Source organism: Scyliorhinus torazame, chromosome 7 (genome assembly GCF_047496885.1).
Source record: "Scyliorhinus torazame isolate Kashiwa2021f chromosome 7, sScyTor2.1, whole genome shotgun sequence".
Classification (NCBI taxonomy): domain Eukaryota; kingdom Metazoa; phylum Chordata; class Chondrichthyes; order Carcharhiniformes; family Scyliorhinidae; genus Scyliorhinus; species Scyliorhinus torazame.
Genome location: NC_092713.1, coordinates 38,042,674 through 38,063,627, shown reverse-complemented (window position 1 = coordinate 38,063,627; position 20,954 = coordinate 38,042,674). Strand labels below are relative to the sequence as shown.

At 50.0% G+C, this 20,954-nt stretch overlaps 1 protein-coding gene across 2 annotated transcripts in view; it reads left to right on the top strand.

Moving 5' to 3' along the window:
• The window catches only part of LOC140426151 (dihydropyrimidine dehydrogenase [NADP(+)]-like), a 1,098,238-nt gene that overhangs the window by 1,020,509 nt on the left and 56,775 nt on the right, over window positions 1-20,954 (top strand). For both annotated transcript variants that reach the window (XM_072510567.1, XM_072510568.1), the window contains one exon: window positions 15,840-15,983. In XM_072510567.1, the coding sequence (XP_072366668.1) occupies window positions 15,840-15,983 (144 nt within the window). The remainder of the gene's footprint in view (window positions 1-15,839; window positions 15,984-20,954) is intronic.

Sequence of the window (20,954 nt, the reverse complement as noted above, 5' to 3'; positions counted from 1 at the left end):
CCATCCTTTCCTGCTCTTCCACCTTGGGAATTTCCAGCCGATCCAAAAACTCCATCATTCTCTCCCTCCCATCCGGGGGTTGAGCTTCATACAATTTTTTATAAAATGTCTTAAACACTTCATTCACTCTCTCCGCTCCCCGCTCCGTCTCTCCATCTTCGTCTCTCACCCCCCCTATTTCCCTCGCTGCTCCCCTTTTCCTCAATTGGTGTGCCAGCAATCTGCTCGCCTTCTCTCCATATTCATACTGTACACCCTGCGCCTTCCTCCATTGTGCCTCTGCAGTGCCTGTGGTCAGCAAGTCAAATTCCACATGCAGCCTTTGCCTTTCCCTATACAGTCCCTCCTCCGGTGCTTCCGCATACTGTCTGTCCACCCTCAAAAGTTCTTGCAACAACCGCTCCCGTTCCTTACTCTCCTGCTTCCCTTTATGTGTCCTTATTGATATCAGCTCCCCCCTAACCACCGCCTTCAACGCCTCCCAGACCACTCCCACCTGAACCTCCCCATTGTCATTGAGTTCCAAGTACTTTTCAATGCATCCCCTCACCCTTAAGCACACCCCCTCATCCGCCATTAGTCCCATATCCATTCTCCAGGGTGGACGCCCTCTTGTTTCCTCCCCTATCTCCAAGTCTACCCAGTGTGGGGCATGATCCGAAATGGCTATAGCCGTATATTCCGTTCCCCTCACCCTCGGGATCAATGCCCTACCCAACACAAAAAAGTCTATGCGTGAATAGACTTTATGGACATAGGAGAAAAACGAGAACTCCTTACTCCTAGGTCTACTGAATCTCCACGGGTCCACCCCTCCCATCTGCTCCATAAAATCCTTAAGCACCTTGGCTGCTGCCGGCCTCCTACCAGTCCTGGACTTCGACCTATCCAGCCTTGGTTCCAACACCGTGTTAAAGTCTCCCCCCATTATCAGCTTTCCGGTCTCTAGGTCTGGGATGCGTCCTAGCATTCGCCTCATAAAATTGGCATCGTCCCAATTCGGGGCATACACGTTTACCAACACCACCATCTCTCCCTGTAATTTGCCACTCACCATCACGTATCTGCCCCCGTTATCCGCCACTATAGTCTTTGCCTCGAACATTACCTGCTTCCCCACTAATATAGCCACCCCCCTGTTTTTCGCATCCAGCCCCGAATGGAACACCTGCCCTACCCATCCTTTGCGCAACCTAACCTGATCTATCAGTTTCAGGTGCGTTTCCTGTAACATGACCACATCTGCTTTAAGTTTCTTAAGGTGTGCGAGTACTCGTGCCCTCTTTATCGGCCCGTTAAGCCCCCTCACGTTCCACGTGATCAGCCGAGTTGGGGGGCTTCCCACCCCCCCCCCCCCCCCCCTTGCCGGTTAGCCATCATCTTTTTCCAGCTTCTCGCCCAGTTCCCACGCGGCTGTATCTCTCCCAGACGGTGCCCCCCCGCCCATCCTTTCCCGCACCCACTCCCCCCTTTCCCCAGCAGCAGCAACCCAGTAATTCCCCCCTCCCCCCCCCCCCGCTAGACCCCCCGCTAGCGTAATTACTCCCCCCATGTTGCTCCCAGAAGTCAGCAAACTCTGGCTGACCTCGGCTTCCCCCCGTGATCACGGCTCGCCCCGTGCGGCGCCCCCTCCTTCCTGCTTCTCTATTCCCGCCATAATTATCATAGCGCGGGAACCAAGCCCGCGCCTCTCCCTCGGCCCCGCCTCCCATGGCCAACGCCCCATCTCCTCTCCCTCCCCACCTCCCCCCATCACCACCTGTGGGAGAAAGAAAAGTTACCATACCGCAGGATTAATCATACAATCCCTCTTCGCCCCCCCCCTCCCCCCCCACTCGTCCCACCACTTTGTCCAAACGTTCATTTTCGTAGTCCAATCATTCCAACTTTTCTTCTACAATAAAAGTCCACGCTTCATCCGCCGTCTCAAAGTAGTGGTGCCTCCCTTGATATGTGACCCACAGTCTTGCCGGTTGCAGCATTCCAAACTTTATCTTTTTTTTGTGAAGTACCGCTTTGGCCCGATTAAAGCTCGCCCTCCTTCTCGCCACCTCCGCACTCCAATCTTGATAGACGCGGATCACCGCGTTCTCCCATTTACTACACCGAGTTTTCTTCGCCCATCTAAGGACCATTTCTCTATCCTTAAAACGGAGAAATCTCACCACTATGGCTCTGGGAGCTTCTCCTGCTCTCGGTCCTCGCACCATAACTCGGTATGCTCCCTCCACCTCCAACGGACCCGTCGGGGCCTCCACTCCCATTAACGAGTGCAGCATCGTGCTCACATATGCCCCGACGTCCGCCCCCTCCACACCTTCAGGAAGGCCAAGAATCCTCAAGTTGTTCCTCCTTGCATTATTTTCCAGTGCCTCCAACCTCTCCACAGATCGTTTCTGGTGTGCCTCCTGTATCTCCGACTTCACCACCAGGCCCTGTATGTCGTTTTCATTCTCTGCTGCTTTCGCCTTCACGACCCGAAGCTCCTGCTCCTGGGTCTTTTGTTCCTCTTTCAGCCCTTCAATCGCCTGTAATATCGGGGCCAACAACTCTTTCTTCATTTCCTTTTTTATCTCCTCCACGCAGCGTTTCAAAAACTCTTGTTGTTCAGGGCCCCATATGAAACTGCCACCTTCCGACGCCATCTTGGTTTCTGCTTGCCTTCCTTGCCGTTGTTCCAAAGGATCCGCTGCAATCCGGCCACTTTCCTCTCCTTTTTCCATCCGTGTCCAGGGGGAACACCCTTCTGGTTTACCGCACGGTGTTTTCAGCCGTTAAAATTGCCGCTGGGGCTCCTATCAAGAGCCCAAAAGTCCGTTTCACAGGGAGCTGCCGAAACGTGCGACTCAGCTGGTCATCGCCGCACCCGGAAGTTTGAGCCTTCAGTCTTAGCAAGGCCCCAGTGAGAGAGGTGGAGGGGCAGGGCACCTGGCAGCAGGCATGGCATCAATGACATGGGAGCCTATTTTATGGGTCCATCCACCTGTCTTCCCACATGTGGGTGACAGATAACAAGTCAAGTTGAGCACAAGTTGAGTCTAACCAGGGTTTTGTGTCGCTGAAGCTGTATTTTTAACCCCTTGTATTCTAGTCACCAAGATATGGAGGCCAGAATTCCATTAGCTTTTTAAATTATTTTTTGTATCTGTCCCTGAGAGTTAAGTAATCTATGTATCTGTATATCTAAGTCTGCTTGGACCTCCACTGTATCTTGTGTTTCAACACTTAGAAAGTATTGTGTTCTCTCCTTTGTTAGGCCCACAATGGATGACCTCACATTTGGCTGCATTGAAAACCATTTGCCACAGTTTTGCGCATTAACTTAATCTTGTAACGTTGTGTTACAAAGTCTACTGGCCATAATGCGGCCTGTTTTTGAGCACTGGGTTTCTATCCCGTCTTTTACGTCATTAATGAAAATGTAAATAGTGGAGACTTCATCACAGATCATTGTGGGACACCAGTGGTCACATCTTACCACCTCGGGTACCTGCCCATTATGTCTCCTACTGCCTCAGCCAATTTCTCAACTGGTTCAATAGTTTGTCCTTAAGTCCAGGTGTTTAATCTTTAGCCAGCGGTTTCTTCTGAGGGACTTTATTGAATGCTTTCTGGAAATCTATACAAATAGCATCCATAAACATTCCCCTGTCTACCATTTCAGTCAGCTCCTCGAAAAAACCAATCCATTTAATCAGGCGCGACCTATCCTTTACAAAACCATGATGATTCTCTGTGATCAGCTCAACATTTTCAAAGAGTTCAGTTACCCTAACTTTAATTATGGACTCCAGTAATTCCCCTGACAACAGACAATAGGCTAACTGGGCCATAAGACCTCAGCACTTTTTTTAGATAACAGAATGATGTGCAATTTTCAAATCTGATAGTTCCCGAATGGCAGATCATAGTTAGGGCATCTGCAATGTTCTCACCTACTTCCTTGGAAATCCAGGTATGGAAACCATCTGGGCCTGGCGGCTTGTCCTTACTTTCATTAGTGCTGTTATTTTCTTCATTAATGTGAAGTTGCTTTCGTCAATCAGGGTGAGTCTCGATCACTGACTCAAAATTAGTTGCCTCGGGGTATGTGGCATATTAACCTCTTCCTCTACTTTAAATGCTGAATAAAAGTATATTTAACATATTGTTTTAGTTTTTTTTCATTTATAATGGGTGCGATTTAACGCCGTGTTTTGGGCACGTATAGCGGGGTGTTTCTTGCCACCTGCAGAGCTGAGAATTACCCCGCTATCAAACAGGGTTCTGTTGGTTTTTTGGCATCGGCGAGGAAGGCTGAGGCCGCACTTACCTCACTTCCTGCACTGGTGAGCTGAGATCGGGGCGCCAGTTTAAATGCTGCCCTGAGCTCTCGATTCCCCTCGGACATCCTATCGTGGCCTCCAGACATGCCCCATCTTACTTCTTAGGGGGTCCTCGAGCATCCCCCCCTCACCCCACCACTTAAAGGCAGGGCAGCCCCAGGCCCAATCACTGGCACTGCCAGCCTGGCAGTTCCACCCAGGCACCCTGGCAGTGCCAGGGTGGCACTGCCAGGGTGGCACTGCCAGGGTGGCTGGGTAGCAGTGCTAAAGTGCCAGGTTGGCTGTGCCAAGATGCCCAGGTTCCAGCGGGAGTGGCAGGGTACCATCCTGCCCAAGGCCCGACCACCCTGGGGCCTCCGATGGCCTGAACGACCCTCCAGGTGCTGTTATGCCTCGTCTAACAAAGGCACGATCCAGATCGCGGCATCTCAGGAAATCTCATGAGATCTTGCGAGGAGTTCCGAGCATCGCAAATCTCAGGAGAGGCCTCTTGCGAGATTTAAAGGCTTTGTTGCATCATCGAGTCAGGTGCACCGAGGCCTTTCGATCACGCCCAATATCCCTGTCATAATATACACCAGTATATCATGGTGCAGATACACACACACTTATGGACACACAGCAAGACCAATCAACACACACAACACCGCAGCCAATCACCAGTTAGAGAACACTCACGATTAAGACAGGGGGCATCAGAGTTCCCGCTCATTCGGGTGCAGCCTCCTTGGAGGACAGAGCTTACAGCTTACAGCACAGATCTTCACCATGTGCTGAGTGCATAGACTGGTTAGGACAGGCACAGGTCTTTAGTTTAATCTAACATCGTGTTAACCCACAGTGAAAGTATGTTCAATAGTTTCTAACTTAATAAAATAGTGTTGTACTATTTTAAGTGTTGGTGGCCTGTATGTGTTCCACGGATCCAGAGCACCCAACACATCAATCCCCATTATCAATTTTCCCGTTGCTCTTAGCCGTGCTAATTTCCTAATATAATTGTCAAAGTTGTCTTGTGCTGATTTTGATATCTCTTCCAAGTTCTTTCTCATACTCCCTGATTGTAGCCCTTTACTATTGTCTCGCAGCCGACTCAAGTTCCCTTTGCATTGAAATTGAAAGTTCTGGTCAGTGTATACAGTTCAACAGTGACATGGATCATTGCTCACATTAGCGAATACTTAACTATTCTCCACTCGTGCAGCAATCAATTAATTGAACTCCATAGATACATGCCATTGTGTGGAGGACATATAATATTTCTATTGTATAATGAAAACAACATAACTCCAATCATTCTTGATGAACTGGAAGAGTTCCGTTTGGATTATACTATTGTGTGTGGTTAAGAAACAAATGCAAAATAGAAAATTATACATAATAAGTACTATCTGCTGACAAGGGAAGTATATTAGAATTCAACCATAGATTTGCCAGTGAGGCTATTTTCATAAGTCTCAATACTACGGTTACAGTTGGAAGTTGAGTCATTTTCAGGAGTAACCAAGCAACTTCGCCTAATAACAATTAATGCCAATTAACTGCCCCGTTAATCATTGTTGTCTGTGAAGCTTTTCCCCTTGGGAGAATAAAGGGAAGCAGTTCATTACCCCCTGTTTTGATTTAACAATGCTTTATCCATTTAGCAAATTTCCCAGATTCCTTTTCCTAGATATTTAACCCTTAAGTCTACTGCTAATCTGAGAAGTTTGATTTTACAGAACCAGGGATAATTTGAACTCTTTGAAAGCCTTAAAATTGTAAAATATTGGGGGCGATTCTCCCAAATGGAGCCCAAGTATTCGCCCTGTCGTGAACGCCGTTGCATTTCACGACGGTGCGAACCGGGCCCGGGTTCGACCAATTCTGTCCCCCAAAGGGGGCCAGCACGGCACTGGAGCAGTTCACGCTGCTCCAGCCTCCTTTCCCAGCGCCAAATGGGCGCCACGCCAACCCGCGCATGCGCAGTTGGGCCGTGCCAACCTGCGCATGCGCGGGAGACTTCTTTATCACGCCGGCCCCAACTCAACATCGTCGGTGTTCAGGGGCCAGCGGGGGGGGGAGAGGCCGGCCCGCCGATCAGTGGGCCCCGATGGTGGGCCAGATGCCATCGGAGCCCCACCCCCCCCCCCCCCCCCGGTGAAGAAGCCCCCCTCCTCCCCCCCACAGGCCGCCCCCCGACCGTTCGCGCAGAGTTCCCGCCGGCAGCGACCAGGGGTGAAAGGCGCCGGCAGGACTCTGTCGTATCCGCTCGGCCCATCCGGGAAGGAGAATCGGCAGCCCCGCCGATTCCAGCGGCCCGTGACCAGCGCCGCGCCAAACGCGGCGGCGCCAATTCTCCGCACCTCGGAGAATCGCGCGCCGGCCTCGGGGCGTCGTGACGGCGATTCTCTGGCCCGGCGCGGGGCTCGGAGAATCGCCCCCCCTTGTATTCACCTGAGACACCAGAAAAGGCCTCAGTAATAACATCTGAGAGAAAGCACTTCTGACCATGCAGCGCTCTCTCAGTGTTGCATGAAATGTCAGCTTATTCAAAGAGCCAAGAATTGCTGCAAGAATGAACATGACGTGATGCAGCCAGCCCCCCCCCCCCCCCCCCCCATAACCCTGTCACCCACACCTGGAAGTGCAAATGTAAGACCATAAGACATAGGAGTGGAAGTAAGGCCATTCGGCCCATCGAGTCTACTCCACCATTCAATCATGGCTGATTTCAACTCCATTTACCTGCTCTCTCTCCATAGTCCTTAATTCCTCGAGAAATCAAGAATTTATCAACTTCTGTCTTAAAGGCACTCAACGTCCCGGCCTCCACCGCCCTCTGTGGCAATGAATTCCACAGACCCACCACTCTCTGGCTGAAGAAATTTCTCCTCATCTCTGTTCTAAAGTGACTCCTTTTTATTCTGAGGCTGTGCCCCCGGGTCATAGTCTCTCCTGCTAATGGAAACAACTTCCCTACGTCCACCCCATCTAAGCCATTCATTATCTTGTAAGTTTCTATTAGATCTCCCCTCAACCTCCTAAACTCTAATGAATATAATCCCAGGATCCTCAGACGTTCATCGTATGTTAGGCCGACCATTCCTGGGATCATCCGTGTGAATCTCCGCTGGACCCGCTCCAGTGCCAGTATATCCTTCCTGAGCGGTGGGGCCCAAAATTGCTCACTGTATTCTAAATGGGGCCTAACTAATGCTTTATAAAGCTTCAGAAGTACATCCCTGCTTTTATATTCCAAGCCTCTTGAGATAAATGACAACATTGCATTTGCTTTCTTAATTACGGACTCAACCTGCAAGTTTACCTTTAGAGAATCCTGGACTAGGACTCCCAAGTCCCTTTGCAGTACAGCATTATGAATTTTGTCACCGTTTAGAAAATAGTCCATGCCTCTATTCTTTTTTCCAAAGTGCAAGACCTCACACTTGCCCACATTTCATCAGCCTGAATTTCATCAGCCATTTCTTGGACCACTCTCCTAAACTGTCTAAATCTTTCTGCAGCCTCCCCACCTCCTCCATACTACCTGCCCCTCCACCTATCTTTGTATCATCGGCAAACTTAGCCAGAATGCCCCCAGTCCCGTCATCTAGATCGTTAATATATAAAGGGAACAGCTGTGGCCCCAACACTGAACCCTGTGGGACACCACTCATCACCGGTTGCCATTCCGAAAAATAATCTTTTATCCCAACTCTCTGCCTTCTGCCTGACAGCCAATCGTCAATCCATGTTAGTACCTTGCCTCGAATACCATGGTCCCTTATTTTACTCAGCAGTCTCCCATGAGGCACCTTATCAAAGGCCTTTTGGAAGTCAAGATAGATAACATCCATTGGCTCTCCTTGGTCTAACCTATTTGTTATCCCTTCAAAGAACTCTAACAGGTTTGTCAGGCACGACCTCCCCTTACTAAATCCATGCTGACTTGTCCTAATCTGACCCTGCACTTCCAAGAATTTAGAAATCTCATCCTTAACAATGGATTCTAGAATCTTGCCAACAACAAGCATTAATAAACCAGGGATGAGGAAAGGTAATTCAGCTCATCAAATATGATCCCTCTTGCATTGTACGTCTTCCATCAGACAACCCAACTGTATTTTGAACAGCCAATGATTTTACCTCTGGAAGGTTAATCGAAATAATCATCCTATCAATTTGTTCAATGCTCGAAATTATGTGAATTCTAAAAGTCAGATATACCTTTGATTAAATCGACATTATCTCCTGATAATGAGTGATATGCAAAATCTGATTCTGCCTAGGAGATCATTAGTGATACACTTTGATTTACTTCCTGCAACCAACACCTTTGTACATTGACGTATCAATGTGTCATGCAAGTGTTCCTCGAGTGACACACGGATAATATCACAAGTTGGCCACACCCACTTTGCAGAAGCCTTCTTTATTGTATCTTAAAACTAAGTGTGTAAATAATTTCAAAGTATTGAAACATATGGCTAATATCAAAACCTTTGGCTTATAATGCTCCTGACAGTCACATTATGCTTCTTTAATGTAGCCTCAATGTAATATTTTAACTTATGAGCATCTCAATTAGCCAAGCGTTGGCTGAGAATCAATTTTAATCGTACTCTACTTTCCTTTCTTCAGTGAGGGCTATGAAGGCTTCCCCGGTTTAGGGTTGTAATGGTGCATCAGGTGATGCATTGGGCTGTCAACCTCTAACTAGCACCTAATACTTTTCAGAAGACGGACGGAGGTTTTAACTGAAAATGTCCATTATCTGCAGATGGGCTGGATTCAGCACATCTGGTGGGACCAAATACAGCAGCAATAAGACCCAAGAGAAAAGAGGTGACTGAAATATCCCACATTACCAGAACGTGTGCATCTGTGACAAACGCTGCTTTGGTTATGCTAAGCGAGCAACAGCAATCGTGCAATGTGCTCGGTTTTCAAATTCCCAAATCTCCTACGGGCAAGAACCCAGAGGGAATCCTGTCCATGCAATTTCATGTTCCCCATTCCCGCCTGAAAATCCACCAGGGTGGATGGGAGGGGGGTGGGACGGGGAGAGGGGTGCATAAAAATCTGCCCCGTGTGTGTCCGCATGTGTATATGTGTGTGCGTGTGTAAATGCATGTGTGTAAACAGTGATCAATTTCCATCACTATATGGATTGCATACCTTTATTTCATGTCCAAATTGTAAAAATCCTATAAACTTCATAAAGTTTATCAACTTGAGAAATGGAAAACAAATTAGAGCGGGGGATTTGTGTGTCATTTGTAGAGTTCAGCTTCAAGCGATGTAGCCAGTATCGATTCCGCAGGCAGGCAACACCACAGGCTGCTGCTATCTGTGCAACCCCATGTCATTCATTAATGATATCAAATGTCTATATAACAGCACTGGAGAGCACATTTCTCCCTCAGTGTCTTTCCTATCCCACTTGAATCAGGAGTTAAATTCTGAAGACTTCTCAGGCAAATAGAATGGTGTATTCTCATAGTCTGTGCTTCATTGCAAGTTAGAAAATGGAGCCTTTCTCAATAGATATCTGAGAAACAGAAAGAGGGACACAAAGGGCGCAATTTAACAGCCTCGTCACGGGACTCGTGATGCTCACGACATCTCCCGAGATGTCACGATCTGGATCTTGCCCTCGCTGTGCGAGATCCAGATATACGTATTTAGGCTCATTTAAATATGGCTGTGCCGGATGGTCCTGGGGCCATGGAGGTGGTTGGAGGTGAGGGTGGAAATCAAGGGTTTAAGAGGACAGTTTGCAACAGAGGAAAAAGGCACGTGTTAACTTAGAATTCCAAGATTATCCTGGAATAGTGAGCAGTGTTTGCAGACATGTATGGGGCCCAATATTGATTCTTTGGACTAATTTGAATGGCGATGAGGGCCATTCTTATCTGTGATTTGCATAATGGAACCAGCGAGGCCATGTGAGATGGCAAGGTCATGGCGATGGCGGCTGTGAATCTGGATAGGGAATTTATTTGGAGGGAGAGGATAAGAGTGCAAAAGAGTAAGAGGCATGTCAACTGGGAGAGAGAGAGCACGATGAGTTGAGATGGTAGCTGAAGTCACAAAGGTCGAAAGGTGGCTCAGTGCAGAGGCTGAGAGAAGAAAGCAATGGAGATACTTGCTGAGTGGTGGTTGGGTACAGGATAAATATTTAAAATGAGAGTTCAGACGGGTGGAACAAGGTGAGCTGCTCACAGGAGGAGAAAGTTTCAAAGGGTTAAGGGGACAGACCAAGATGTGATTAAGTGAGCCACACCGTCGGCTGTGGCCAGGTGAGGAGGCTTCATCGAGCCAAAGTGTGTCAGAACCTCCTCAGCCAGGTTTATGTCAAAGCCATAATGGCGGTGCAGTCATCCACAATAAGCTTTTGGATGGCAAGGGCCATGTTCACATGTGGAAGATATTCTGGAGGGAGATGCTAAGAGGGGTAATGAGAGGTGATCCATTGGTACAGTCCATGCTGACCACACTGGAAGGAGTAAGTTGGGTGGGGAATTTCTCCTCAACTCCCCTCTAGACATTCTACCAGCTACTTTAAATCTATGTCTTGTTATTCACCTCTCCGCGAAGGGAAATAGCTTTATCTTATCCATTCTATCTAGGTTCCTCATAGTTCTGTATACACTTCAATCAAATCAGCACCCCCAGCCTCCTCTATTCCAAAGAAAACAATCCCACCCTAAACAATCTTTCCTCATGGCTTAAAGTTTCCAATCCTGACACCATTTTTGTGAATCTTCTCAATAATCGGATCCTACTTGTAAATGTGGTGACTGGAATTGTACGCAGTACTCTCGCTGTCGCCGATCCTGTGTTTTATTTGGTTCAAGCATAACATCCCTGCTCTTAAATTCTATATGTGATGAATATAAGAACATTGTCGTATTTTATTGTTTGTATTTTTGCAGTAATGTTTTTAAAAGCCAAGGTTAAAATGCTTGCAAAGGGGCAGTATGGTGGCGCAGTGGGTTAGCCCCGCAGCCTCACCACACCGAGGTCCCAGGTTCGATCCCGGCTCTGGGTCACGTGTGGAGTTTGCACATTCTCCCCATGTTTGCGTGGGATTTGCCCCCACAACCCAAAGATGTGCAGGGTAGGTGGATTGGCCATGCTAAATTGCTCCTTAATTGGAAAAAATGTAATTGGGTACTCTAAATTTTTTAAAAATGCTTGCAAAGAGTGTGTCTGCTAGAGCTTCGATTAACAGTGAGGTAATCAGTGATTTTTACAGAGTAAGTGTTTTGCTAATAGACATTAAAAGCCATTTGACCTGTTTGCAGATAGAGAGCTCATGAAATGTTGCAACAGTGTGAGCGTAGCTAGACAAATTAAGGCAGATCTTGTAACAAGAGACAAAAGAATGTTGTGTGCTTTGAGTGCAGCTGGTGTAGCTAATGGGAGAGGCCAGGTCTGTCTGGACAACGGAGTTGCTTTTAGGGCTCGACGCTGAGCAGAAGGTTTTCAACTTGGTCCTAAAAAAGGTTTCTCTCTTTCCAAGGACTCTCCACCAAGATAAGTAAGTAAAAGGTGGTTGTCAGTTTTATCCACAAGTGGTATTTGAAATATCTGGGTTGCTTAAATGTAGAGGCAGGTTTCAGGAAGCAAGTTAAGCTGTTGTACCTGTTAACTGTAAAGTTATTTATTTGTCACTAATTTGCTTAATTCTGTGTTCAAATTTAAGTTTGTTTTCATATAAAAGCTGGCTACTGGTCAGTGTTGCCATTCATGTGGCGCAGTAACGTTTCCTCAGAGTTTTCCCAAAGAGTTGGGTTGTAATCCATGACCTTAACTAAAAGTGGAGTCCTGGTCTGGACCCACTGCAATGCTTTGACTAATAAAGCAAAGTATCTCCTATGCCTTCTCAACCATCTTTTCAGCTACCTTCAGAAATCTATGAACATGTAATTCAAGATCCCACTACTTCTCTATCATTCTCAGATTCCTAACATTTATTGTACATACTCTTTCCATGTTTGCCCTAATCAAATGCAGTACCTCACACTTATCGGGATTGAATTTTATTTTCTGCCCACCTGACTAGTCAGTCCATTGATATCTTACTGCAGTCCATTGCTTTCTTACTCGCTATCAACCACACAGCCAATTTTTGTATCATCTGCAAACATCATAATCATGCCCACTATATTTAAGTCAAGATCATTAATGTATACCATGAAAAATAAAGGACCTAATACTCAGCCATGCAGAAACCCATTGATAGAAAAACTCATCAATAATTATGCTTTGCGGGCAGCATGGTGGCACAATTGGTCGCATTGTTGCCTACGGCGCTGAGGACCCGGGTTCGAATCCCGGCCCTGGGTCATTGTCCGTGTGGAGTTTGCACATTCTCCCCATGTCTGAGTGGGTTCGCCCCCACAACACAAAAGATGTGCAGGATAGGTGGATTGGCCATGTTAAATTGCCCCTTAATTGGAAAAAATAATTGGGTACTCTAAATTTATTTATTTTTAAAAATTCTTTGCTTCCTACCGCTGAGCCCGATTTAGATCCCACTTGCCACTGTGATTAGATCCTATGGGGTTTTACTTTTCTGACCGGTATGGCATGAGAGGCTTTGTTAAAGCCTTGCTAAAATGACACCAAATACAGAAACCTCATCGACCCGCCTTCGGGAAGTTACCTCTTCATAAAGTTCAATCAAGGTAGACAAATAAGACATTACCTTCCCTTAACAATTCCTTGCTGACTGTCCTTTATTCATCTGTGCCTTTCCAAATGATGATTAATACTGTCGCTCAGAACTTTTCCAATCGTTTGCCCACCACCGTGGGTAGGCTAACTGTAATTCAATAACGTGGATACACCAAACCTCTTTAATCTGTTTTCCTTGGAAAAGAGAAGGTTGAGAGGAGTGTTGGTGAGGAATAGAAAATCATGTGATGTCTGGACTTAGAGGGCAAGGGGAAAACTGTTCCCACTGATGGAGGGATCGAGAACCAGAGGGCAACGATTTAGGGCAAATAGCAAATTGAGCAATGCAGACATGAGATAAATCTTTCCCACACAAGAAATGGTTGGGATCTTGAATGCACTGCAAGGCATTTAAGAGGGAATTGGATTAGTATCTGAAAAGGAAGAATGTTCAAGGCCATGTGGAGAAGGTCGGGGACTAGCATTGGCTAAATTGCTCCTTCGGAGAGCAAACATAGACAGACCGAATGTCGTCCTCCTGCACTGTAACAATTCTGGGAATCAGTGATATTATTTAATCTATATCTTGCTTCCTTTTCAAACAACTATACTGTAGCAGTCCTCTAGTCTTCTGACACCATGCATCTTGCCAGAGAAGATTGGGAAATGATAACCAGGGCCGCCCTTGATACTATTACCTGAGAAAAAAATACATCTCAATCTTAAGATCTCCTATTTTCCTGCCATACACTACCGTTTGGGAGACAGATTTCCAGGTTCTCCCTACCGTGTGAAAAATTGCTTCCTGATTTCAGTTCTGAATGGCCTGGTTCGAATTTTTAAATTATCCCCTCTGGCGTTTTGATTTCTCCACCAGAGGGAATCGCTTCTCTCTAGCCCTTTGTTAATTTAAAGATGTCAAAATCATGGACAGATCTGTGGAATTCGATTCCCAAAGCATCAGGACAACTCGCAGAATGCCATGTAATTAAAAACGGAATTTGAATGATTTAGTCACTGTACATCAGTGGTCCTGATGTTGTACTCTCTGTGACATGTTCACATGTAGGAACATAGGAACAGGTGTAGGCTATTCAGCCCCTGGAGCCTGTCCTGCCATTTAATGAGATCATGGCTGATCTGTGGCCTAACCCCATATACCTGCCGGGATCTAAATGGTTTTGCAGCCCTATTGCTATAACACACACCCGTCAGATATGGCTCCCCACTGGGAAGAAAGAAATTGACGAACCTACACTTCACTCAGCTGTCCAATGCACATTTTGAGACTTTTTTAAACATCTGCTTTCACACAACGGAGATTGAAATCTATCCCTTTGAGTGCCAACAGTTCACTAATCTTATGTTTAAAATATCCTGAGCCAGTTGCTAGCCCAGCTGATCGTCCGGGGTCCATAACACATTAAATTATTTAAAAGCCTGATGGTAGATGATGACGTGAATGTTTAGTTGTTGGCTAGTCCTCCAGCCTGGGAGAGCCCCCTTCCAAAGGCAGCAATGCTTGAATTCATAATGAAACAATTTTTTGGCAGGTCCACGTTGGGCAGATTGAGCCTCTGCCTCAGAAAGTAGCTGCTCCATCACTGGATGTACAGGGATGTACTTCTGAAGCTTTATAAAGCATTAGTTAGGCCCCATTTAGAATACTGTGAGCAATTTTGGGCCCCACACCTCAGGAAGGACATACTGGCACTGGAGCGGGTCCAGCGGAGATTCACACGGATGATCCCAGGAAAGGTAGGCCTAACATACAATGAACGTCTGAGGATCCTGGGATTATATTCATTGGAGTTTAGGAGGTTGAGGGGAGATCTAATAGAAACCACAAGATAATGAATTGCTTAGATGGGGTGGACGTAGGGAAGTTGTTTCCATTAGCAGGGGAGACTAGGACCCGGGGGCACAGCCTTAGAATAAAAGGGAGTCACTTTAGAACAGAGATGAGGAGAAATTTCTTCAGCCAGAGAGCGGTGGGTCTGTGGAATTCATTGCCACAGAGGGCGGTGGAGGCCGGGACGTTGAGTGTCTTTAAGACAGAAGTTAATAAATTCTTGATTTCTCGAGGAATTACCATAAGACCATAAGACATAGGAGTGGAAGTAAGGCCATTCGGCCCATCGAGTCCACTCCACCATTCAATCATGGCTGATTTCAACTCCATTTACCCGCTCTCTCTCCATAGTCCTTAATTCCTCGAGAAATCAAGAATTTATCAACTTCTGTCTTAAAGACACTCAACGTCCCGGCCTCCACCGCCCTCTGTGGCAATGAATTCCACAGACCCACCACTCTCTGGCTGAAGAAATTTCTCCTCATCTCTGTTCTAAAGTGACTCCCTTTTATTCTAAGGGCTAAGGGAATTAAGGGCTATGGAGAGAGAGCGGGTAAATGGAGTTGAAATCAGCCATGATTGAATGGTGGAGTGGACTCGATGGGCCGAATGACCTTATGGTCTTATGGATGAGCCTAAGCTGATTCCTGATGGGTCACTTTGCCCCAGTGGAAACCTACTGCACCTTCTTTGAAAAAAATATTATCCATTTCACTCCTGGTGGAGTCATTGGGGGAAAAGGGGAAGGCCAGCAATCTCCGTTTTGTTCGCCCCGTTTTAAATGTCCTTTTCTGTCCTACATTAAGTGAACAAAATACTTTGTTGGAACTGTTACAAAGTAGAGCAAACTGCAGCCTTTTGAATTTTCTGGTCTCTGTTAGTGTTCGATATTAAACATTACACATACGTGCCAATTGTCAGGACCGTAAATGTACAGCTTCCAGTAAAAGCAAAGGTAATTTAATCTCTTCACTTTTTACTTGGCTGTCTTTCAGCATTTGCCCAGTTTCGGCCCTTACCTGGAACAGCGCATGAAGATTATAGCAGAACATAAACTGAAACAGAAGGAACTGAATGAAGTGGTCCAGGAACATGATGAAGTACCGTATGCAGTCAAGAAACCCATTCCAAGGGTTCAGGTAACAAGAACAAAAATAGCAAAGAGCCTGCAGTTAAATACCACCTTTTGTGTCGACGCACAATATGCTTCACAGAGATGTGTGGAAAAATTGAACAGCAAGCCAGTGAGTGAGGTATTAGGAGGTGGTGACCATAAAGCTGCTGGAGGAGCTGGGCTTTAAGCCGAGTCTCAAATAAGGAGAGGCAGGCAGAGGAGTTTAGAAAGAGAGCGCCAGAATGTGGGATCTAGGTGGCTGAAGACATGGTGGCCAATGATAGGGAGAGAAGGTGGGCGGGTGTGCAATAGACCAGAACAGAGTTATGGGGGGGATTGTACGGTTAGAGCAGCTTTCGAGGAAGAGGGAGGAGCAAGGATGAGAATTTTTAATTTGAAGTCCAATTTTACATTTTGGAATTTAGGTCAGTGAAGACATGGATGATAGGTGAGCTGGACCTGCTGGGAGTGACAATACTGAAAGCAGAATTTTGGAATGGTTGAGGTTCATGGCAGTGGAGAATGACAGATCAGGAGTGCATTGGAATCATCAAGTCTGGAAGTGACAGAAGCATGGATTAGATATTGAGCTGTGCATGCCAGTGTTATGGAGGTGAATGCAGGCATTCTTTATAATGGGGAGGATCAGAAATCAGAAACATGTCTCAGGGTCAAATAGGACACTGAGGTTATCAGCAATCTGGTTCAGCCCGAGACATGAGGCAGATAGGGAATGGACATCAGTAACAAGGGCTCAGAGTTTGTTGGAGCCAAGTTTTGGCTGCACCAACACTCGAGGAAATTGCATCGCAGCGAAGACTGGACTAAACAGAGAGAGTGGAGCGGTCGAGAGAGGGGATGGAGAAGTGGAAGCTGCCCTCATGTTTCTGATTGATGTTGTCAAGGAGAAACACATCTATGAGGAACAAAAACAAAAAATACTGGACAATCTCAGCAGGTCTGACAGTGTCTGTGGAGGGAGAAGCGTTTCGAGTCTGGATGACTCTTTACAAAGCTAGAGAGGACTGGAAATAGGGCCAGATTTATACGGCTGTGGCGGGGGTGGGTGGCGGGGGTGGGTGGGGGGGGGGGGGGGGGGGGGGGGGGGCTCAGTGGGACTGGATAGAGGGCCAGCAGGAGGTGGAGATTGACAAACATGTCATGGACAGAAAGAGAAAGGGAAGGTAAATGGGGGTGATCAAGAAGGGTGCCGATAGTGGCACATTAATAGATTAGAATGTGTTAATGGCAGAATAAAGGTATGCAGTGTGTCAAAGGACACTAGGAACAGGGAATGGATGGCCCAGTGGGATGGGGCGGTAGAAGGGGGAAACAATGGTGAAACGAAAACGTTTGGATGGAGGAAATTAAATGAATTAATCATAGAATTCCTACAGTGCAGAAGGAGGCCATTCGGTCCATCGAGTCTGCATCGACCTTTTGAAAGGCCCAATCCCCCACCCTATTCCTGCACTCCACCCTCAGGGGCAATTTTTATAGTGACCAATCCACCTAACCTGCACATCTTTGGACTGTGGGAGGAAACTGGAACACCCGGAGGAAACCCACGCAGATACGAGGAGAATGTGCAAACTCCACACATACAGTTACGCAAGGTCAGAATCAAAACTGGATCCCTGGCGCTGTGAGGCAGCAGTGCTAACCATGCCGCCCATAGAAATAAAAATGGGGTGAAGGTGGAGGAGAGAGTTCACAGTCGGAAGTTGTTGAACTCAATGTTAAGTCCGAAAGGCTGTTCCTCCAGTGTGCGTTGGGCTTCACTGGAACACTGCAGCAGGCCAAAGACGGACATGAGAGCAGGACGGTGAGTTGAAATGCCAAGCGACAGGAAGGTTTGGGTCCTGCTTGCGGACGGGCCACCCTGTCGGCGGTTAGTCTCTCTAATTTACAGTAGACCACATTGGGAGCAGCGAATAGACGAGATTGAAGGAAATGCACATTAGGAAGATCGGGGAGCCAAGAAAGGGATCTGTGGAGACTCATGAATTGTGGTGGGCAGGAAGTATCCAATGTTGATGAAACTCTGGCTACAATCAGATAGGTTAGAGTGGGCAGAAGCAAGTTTCGCCCCACCACGCGTGGGAAACCTAGGATTAATGTTGGCAGAGGATGGTGCGGGCCATCATGTCAAAAATATGGCCAAAAATATGATTATGTCATTTGCACCTTTGGTTCAGGAAGTTTGGACATTGTGGCATAGTGGAATCCTGTTTTGAGAGATCGAGACAGGATTGCTGGAATTAATTTGGGAAACACATTTGCGGACCCTTGAAAAGAAAGTGAGGTAGGACATTTAGCAAAAGTTTGAAAGTACAAAAGCATGCTGCAGGAATTGTTAGAAGAGATGGGTGATGATAGCCAATTTCAAAAAGCGAGTTTCACTTACAGCAGAGGTGGAACTATTTATAGTGCTGGCTACTAGGAAGAAAGGCGTGTTCTCAGCACTTTCGAAGTTTGTAAGATACTTTACTGATTGTTAAAGGGGCAAGGGGTTTAAAGGGATGGTTGATAGTTGCAAACAAAATTCCTGTTCTCCAAAATGGTACTGGACTCAAGCATGGGTTTGGCAGAGGAGAGTAGGTCAGATAGACATGTCTCGGATGTAAACAATGGGCGTCATTCTCCGACCCCCCGCCGGGTCGGAGAATGGCCGTTGGCCGCCGTGAATCCCGCCCCCGCCCCCGCCGAAGTCTCCGAAGGGAGAAAAGTCGGCGGAGCATTAATGGCGCCGCTGCCGCGGAGAATGTCACGGGTCTGCGCAAGGCAGCCGATTTTCGGCCTGCCGATATTCTCCCTTCCGGATGGACCGAAGTCCCGTCGACGTGATGACCGTTCACGTCGACGTCAATCAAACCTCCTTTTCATCGGCGTGACCCGGTGCTCCAGGCTCACGCCGACCAGCGAGGAGGTGAGTGACGGCCTGGGGGGTTGGCTCTGGGCAGGAAATGGCGTGGCCGCAGACTGATTGCGTGAGGAGAGGTGTGTCTCGGCTTGTGTGTGTGTGTGTGCGGCGGGGGGGGGGGGGGGGGAGGGGGGGGGGGTTAGAGTAGGCTGGGCTCTGGGGGAGTGCCGGGAGGGGGTCCGTGCCGGGGTGGAGGTTGGGGGGGGGGGTCCGTGCCGGGGTGGAGGTTGGGGGTTGGGGAGGGGGTCCGTGCCGGGGTGGAGGTTGGGGAGGGGGTCCGTGCCGGGGTGGAGGTTGGGGGTTGGGGGGGGGGTCCGTGCTGGGGTGGAGGTTGGGGAGGGGGTCCGTGCCGGGGTGGAGGTTGGGGAGGGGGTCCGTGCCGGGGTGGAGGTTGGGGAGGGGGTCCGTGCCGGGGTGGAGGTTGGGGGTTGGGGGGGGTCCGTGCTGGGGTGGAGGTTGGGGAGGGGGTCCGTGCCGGGGTGGAGGTTGGGGAGGGGATCCGTGCCGGGGTGGAGGTTGGGGGGGGGGGTCCGTGCCGGGGTGGAGGTTGGGGGGGGGGGGGTCCGTGCCGGGGTGGAGGTTGGGGGTTGGGGAGGGAGTCCGTGCCGGGGTGGAGGTTGGGGGGGGAGGGGTCCGTGCCGGGGTGGAGGTTGGGGGGTGGGTCCGTGCCGGGGTGGAGGTTGGGGGGGGGGGGTCCGTGCCGGGGTGGAGGTTGGGGGGGGGTCCGTGCCGGGGTGGAGGTTGGGGGGGGGGGTCCGTGCCGGGGTGGAGGTTGGGGAGGGGGTCCGTGCCGGGGTGGAGGTTGGGGGTTGGGGGGGGTCCGTGCTGGGGTGGAGGTTGGGGAGGGGGTCCGTGCCGGGGTGCAGGTTGGGGAGGGGGTCCGTGCCGGGGTGGAGGTTGGGGGGGGGGGTCCGTGCCGGGGTGGGGGTTGGGGGGGGGGTCCGTGCTGGGGTGGAGGTTGGGGAGGGGGTCCGTGCCGGGGTGGAGGTTGGGGAGGGGGTCCGTGCCGGGGTGGAGGTTGGGGAGGGGGTCCGTGCCGGGGTGGAGGTTGGGGGTTGGGGGGGGTCCGTGCTGGGGTGGAGGTTGGGGAGGGGGTCCGTGCCGGGGTGGAGGTTGGGGAGGGGATCCGTGCCGGGGTGGAGGTTGGGGGGGGGGGTCCGTGCCGGGGTGGAGGTTGGGGGGGGGGGGGTCCGTGCCGGGGTGGAGGTTGGGGGTTGGGGAGGGAGTCCGTGCCGGGGTGGAGGTTGGGGGGGGAGGGGTCCGTGCCGGGGTGGAGGTTGGGGGGTGGGTCCGTGCCGGGGTGGAGGTTGGGGGGGGGGGGTCCGTGCCGGGGTGGAGGTTGGGGGGGGGTCCGTGCCGGGGTGGAGGTTGGGGGGGGGGGTCCGTGCCGGGGTGGAGGTTGGGGAGGGGGTCCGTGCCGGGGTGGAGGTTGGGGGTTGGGGGGGGTCCGTGCTGGGGTGGAGGTTGGGGAGGGGGTCCGTGCCGGGGTGCAGGTTGGGGAGGGGGTCCGTGCCGGGGTGGAGGTTGGGGGGGGGGGTCCGTGCCGGGGTGGAGGTTGGGGGGGGGGTCCGTGCCGGGGTGGAGGTTGGGGGTTGGGGAGGGGGTCCGTGCCGGGGTGGAGGTTGGGGGGGGGGGGTCTGTGCCGGGGTGGAGGTTGGGGGGGGGGTCCGTGCCGGGGTGGAGGTTGGGGGGGGGGGGTCCGTGCCGGGGTGGAGGTTGGGGGGGGGGGGTCCGTGCCGGGGTGGAGGTTGGGGGTTGGGGAGGGGGTCCGTGCCGGGGTGGAGGTTGGGGAGGGGGTCCGTGCCGGGGTGGAGGTTGGGGGTTGGGTGGGGGTCCGTGCTGGGGTGGAGGTTGGGGAGGGGGTCCGTGCCGGGGTGGAGGTTGGGGAGGGGGTCCGTGCCGGGGTGGAGGTTGGGGGGGGGGGGGTCCGTGCCGGGGTGGAGGTTGGAGGGGGGTGTCCGTGCCGGGGTGGAGGTTGGGGGGGGGGGGTCCGTGCCGGGGTGGGTGATGGGAGGGCAAATGAGTTGGTCCACCTGGCCAGGTGCCAGCCTCCAACAGTTGGACCCATGCGGT